Source organism: Ixodes scapularis, unplaced genomic scaffold (genome assembly GCF_016920785.2).
Source record: "Ixodes scapularis isolate PalLabHiFi unplaced genomic scaffold, ASM1692078v2 PGA_scaffold7__128_contigs__length_106722199, whole genome shotgun sequence".
NCBI lineage: Eukaryota > Metazoa > Arthropoda > Arachnida > Ixodida > Ixodidae > Ixodes > Ixodes scapularis.
In genome coordinates this window covers 30,621,238-30,626,564 of record NW_024609882.1, presented here as the reverse complement: position 1 = coordinate 30,626,564, position 5,327 = coordinate 30,621,238, and the positions used below count along the sequence as shown (strand labels likewise).

General features: G+C 48.1%; 1 protein-coding gene across 1 annotated transcript; it reads right to left on the bottom strand.

The window, feature by feature from the left end:
• Positions 1-3,388: 3,388 nt before the first annotated feature.
• Positions 3,389-4,361, bottom strand: LOC115330332. Its single transcript, XM_040216434.3, has one exon. It carries the CDS (start codon positions 4,355-4,357, stop codon positions 3,389-3,391), a length of 969 nt encoding a protein of 322 aa, XP_040072368.3. The 5' UTR covers positions 4,358-4,361.
• Positions 4,362-5,327: the final 966 nt, after the last annotated feature.

Below are 5,327 nucleotides of genomic sequence, written 5' to 3'. Positions count from 1 at the left end.
CTTCTTTTGCGTCGAGGTCAGCATGTCGAACAGCCATACGTGATCTCCAAATGCTGCACAAAGCTAACAACATAATCATGTCATAAGGGACTTCATTATCATTATCCACTTTAAGGAAACGTATCCCTGTTGGGGTAACAGGTAATTCTTTCTTTAGAGTGCGTTGGAGGACATCCCAGAAAAATACCGCGTCCCAACAAAAAATAAACACATGTTCAATAGTCTCAGGTTTTTTACATAGAAGGCAATTGACCGACCATGGCACATAGATCCCTCTTTCTTTAAGCCAAACCTTAACTGGCAAGGTATTCGTGTGTAATTTATAAAAGAAAGTCTTAACAGCCGCGGGAACACACATCCTTTTTACACGTCTAAGCACATCGTGGCCATGTTGGGACACACCTCGATACAAGGGCATAGGGAAAACACTCACAACTAAATCGCGATAGAGCGCTTTTTTACTGACATCACAAAGGTAATTCAAAGTAAAACGTGCTGTCAGAAACCCCATCGTGTCAACAACTTCTTTCAAAAAACCAGTGATTCTTGTTGGCTCGCCGCCATGAGAAGAAACAAGAAAAGATGGCAAATGTGGTGACACTTTTGTTTGAATCAGTGTGCGAATGAACGGGTGCTCTTGGTCTCTCAAAAAAAAGAAGCGCGACACAAGTTGCTTGACAAAAAGGTGGGAAAGCCCCACGCCACCGTTGCAAACTCGATGAAAAAGATTGTCTCGTCTCATCGGCTCATACTTCGAGTTCCAAATAAACGTGGCGAAAATTCGATGAAATTTTTGAACATTGGTTCGCGCACAATGGATGACCTGAAGAACATACCAGAGCTTCGCAATCAGAAAAACGTTACAAACAGTCGCTCGGGCAAAAATGGACAGCTCGCGTTGCTTCCAACGAGAAGCACGCCTGTCCAGGTCGATAGCGACACCCGACCAGTACGTTTGGCTATTCCGGAAACTTTGCAATGGCACCCCGAGGTACTTGCACGGCACTGTGTCCCAGCATACACCCTCAAATTCTGAGGGTGTAGTGGCCCAAGCACCATGCCAGAAACCACGGCACTTTTCCCAGTTTATAACAGCACCAGTAGCGTGGCAAAACCTTTTAGCCAAAGTTATGACTTCGGTAACGCTTTCTTTGTCCCTACAAAAAACAGCAATGTCATCGGCGTAACTCATTATTTTTACTTCTGCATTATAAAATTGGAAACCTCGGACGCGTTGACTATTTTTTACGCTTAAACAGAAAAGCTCTAAATACAAATCAAACAAAAGGGGAGACATAGGGCAACCTTGTCGTACCGACTCTCGCACGTTAATAACAGAACTGAGCTCTTTGTTCACTATAAGCCTTGTTGTACAGTCCTTATAGGCCATTTTTACACCTTTTAGGATGGCGTCACCAACATTGACATGACTCAAAACATCAAAGAGTACATCATGGCTAACACGGTCGAATGCCTTATCTAGATCTATTTGTAGCACTGCAACCTGCGTGGTGCTGTCACTGCAGGCCTCCAGGACGCTACGAGCCACATGCACATTTGTCAAGATAGTCCTCCCCTGTATCCCACACGTTTGATGCTCGCTTATTATCTCACAGGCGACACCTTGAAGACGACGCGCCAGAATTTTCGCGAAGATCTTGTAATCGGTATTGCATAGCGTTATTGGGCGATAACCGGTGACGCTGCGCAGTTTCACGGGGTCATCAGATTTCGGTATCAGGACAGTGTAGGCACGAGAAAACGAAAAGGGCAAACATTTTCTTTCATAGGCAGTATGTATGACGTTCAAAAAAACACTAGCTATTAGGCTCTTAAAGTTCTTGTAAAATTCTGCGCCCAATCCATCCGGTCCCGGCGTCTTAGAGTTCGGCAGGTCGTCGATTGCGCGCTCCACTTCTTGGATCGTAATTTCTTGCTCAAGCTCTTCGCGTTCATCATTCGATAGCCTTGGCAGTTTTTCTAAAAGCTGGGCATAAATGTCCGTATGACACCCTTGCGTTTTGTTAGCAAAAAGCTGTGCGTAATGCTCGAGGAAGGCCTGTGCTATTTTCTCGGGATCCGTAGTAATCATTTGCTTGAATTCAATTTCGGCTATTTCGTTCCGAAGTGCGTAACGCTTCTCGTCTGCCAAGGCACGCTTAGTGGGCTGCTCGCCCATTGTGTATTTTTCTGCACGGGCGCGCACTACTGCACCACGATAGCGCTCGCGGTGGAGCTGATCTAATTTTTCTCTGACATACTCGACGTCTTTTACCCCATTACCGGGTCTTTCGCACTCTGCTTTACATAGCTCTATCAAGTCCTTGTTTAAACTGCGTTCCTCACACCGGGCGTTGTACGAAAGAATTGATGACCTCTCAATGGCGATTGCCTTAATTTCTTGTTTTGCCAGTTCCCATTTCTCGAAAATGTCCACTCCCGGCTCTTTAAAAGCATCTTTCAAAAACTGTTCTACATTTTTTAGAAAGACGTTGTCTTTCAGAAGCTTTATGTTTAGTTTCCATAAGTTCCAATTAAACTTTTTCTTTTCAGGTGCTCTGTCGCCTATCGTCGCGATAACCAGACTGTGGTCTGAGAAAAAGACTGGAGTGACACGGTACTTTCCTAAATGTTCTGCTAGAGGGGCAGAAACATACACCCTGTCCAAACGCGCACTGGACGACGCTTGAAAATGGGTAAAGCGCATTTCCTTCTTCGCGTTTTTTACAGTGCCCACATCAATCAGGTCATAATCCTCCAACATTTCGCCCAAAAGTAGTTCACTCTTATCAGCGTTCCGTCTTATTGGCGATCTATCCAACTGTCGTACAACACAATTAAAGTCACCCACAAGGACTAGAGCTCTATCGCAATCAAGATACCGACGTAAACCGCCAAAAAATAAAACGCGGTCAGTGGTCACATTTGGGGCGTAAATGCAAATAAGCCTGAATTGATTTGACGTTAGCACAAAATCACACATAATGAAACGTCCTTCAGTGTCCGTAGTAACGCATAACTGCGACAACGGTACCGACTTTTTCAGAAGCAGGAAACACCCTGCCGAATGACCAACTGCATGCGTCACACAGATTTCGTAGTTAGGCATGAAAGGTCTGACTGCTTCCTCTACCTGTTCCGCCTCAGCCAATTTAGTTTCCTGCAACGCCAAGAAATCGGGTTGCTCTTTCGACAATAATCGCTGTATTTGGTACTGCTTTTTTCTAGTGCATAAACCACGAACATTCAGCGTTGCAACTGTAATGGCTGATTGGGACTCACAAATCATGCGCTGTGCTTCGGTGCAAACACTAAAAACCTAAGCAGTCAGGGTCCAAGTTGTCTTGATGCAGCAATCTTAACACCAGGATACCAGGCAAAGAACGCCTTACTTGCTTTCCCTGCGCCGACGTTCCTCTTTAGGGTCGTTGGGCGCGGGCTGGTAACGCCCCTTCTTCGTGCGTTCCATCCAGGGGTGTAGTTGGCGTGCTCCGTTTCCTGCTGCCGTATCGTCATCGAAGGCTCGCTTAGTTGACTCGCTGGTGTCGTCCATATCTGAAGGTCCGTTGGTGCTTGCGTCGTTCGATTCCTTGTCTGCTCCGGCATCAGAGGGTTTCACGTCGGCACCGCTGGGAGGTGCGCCTTCCGGTTGACCTCCGTTCTCTCTCGCTGCCCCCAAGGAGCTGCTTCCTTCACTCTTGCGTTCTTTGGCAGGGGTTGAAACTTCTGGCGCCAAGCCCTGGGTAGTACGCTCCGCTTCCTCGGCATCCATGGCGTGGTCATTGGTCTCGGCCTCGGCCGTCCCGGCCCCGCTGGCCACCCTGGCGTACGACTTGACACATTCGGTGCCATAATGCCCGAAGCGAAAACACTCCGAGCACTTCGGCGCCCTGCATTCTCGTCGAATATGACCTGTGCGCTTACAGCGTAAGCACAAGGGCGCCCGACCAGGGATCACAACAAGTACGTTACCACCTTGGATCCGAAGCTGGTGTGGCATGGTATCGGCCGTGCCGCCTTCGTTCAGTGTCATCCGCGCACACCTTGTCGTTGATTCGATCCCTTGGAAGCCTTCAACATTCCACTTCTCCCGGCTCACTTCCAGGACCTTGCCATACGGCTCCAATTCCTTACGCACAACGTCGTCCGGCACATCATACGGGATCCAGTGGAGACGAAGCCGTACCTCCGTGATGCTGGGATCCACGACGAGGCACCGAAGACCCTTCACCTGCAGTTCTTTGGCGTCCACGAGTCGTCTCTTTGCCTCTGCCGTTCGAAGGGTAGCCATCCAAACATGATTCATTTGGTACGCACCAAGTGCTGCGATGTCGCCGAGTACGCCGCACCTGGCCATCTCTTGTCGAAAATCTTGGATACGGTAGGGGCGCCCTTTCAAATCGCAATGCAGAAGCACCGATGTTTCACTCGTAATTCCTGTAGGCATCTGTGGTAAAACAATTTTATAGTCATCGTTCGTCGAGTCACCGGAGTGATTAGAACCGCGGCCAGCAAGGGCCGTTGCAGACGCTTCCACGGAGCTCATGTTTCGAACGTCTTGCACGTTCGGCGCGCGCGCTCGATCCAGCTACCGAGCAGACGACTTCTGGCTACGCTAAACACCAATTTATTTCTATTGAAAAACGTCTATTGCGTTTTGTTCTTTATTCTTTTTCTTATTTCCTGACTCCAACTTTATGGACTTGCTGTCACACATGGCGCTCCTGCCAGGCACTGCCACGATTTATTTTATTCATGTTTGGAGCCCCGGCATGCTCTCTCCGCCAGCGAAATAGCCGTTTTGCCAACCAAGCGAGACTGTCCATGTCGGCCATTGGTCGTGCCGGTCGTGCCTTACGGTTCCACCAGCGCATTACGGTAAGATCGCCGAAGACAGGCGCATGCGCAGTTCGTACCGGAGGGCCCATCGTACCGTATCGTATGTGCAAAAACGGTTCCCTAAAACTCTCTAATAACCATTGCTGTAACAAAGGGGGTTCGTTCAGAGTTGCAGGAATATACATTCATACATGTTTTACAACAGAGCTGTATATGACCCGCAGGTGGGATTCTTTTGTGTCCGTCGACAAAAACCTTAAGCGCGCGCCTTATTGTTTATCATGTGGTTTTGACACTTGTTTCAATAAGAGAACCTCAAAACTAGTGTCAAAACCACGTGATAAAATATAAGGCGCACACGAAAGGCGATAAGCACATGCGCTCCCCGCATGCCATTCTCGGTAAAGATTGCGGTTGCATAAGCTGCTGCGGCAACGGAAGCGTACGAAGCCTTTAATATGTAAAACGTTTGGGTAGAGTGTATTTAT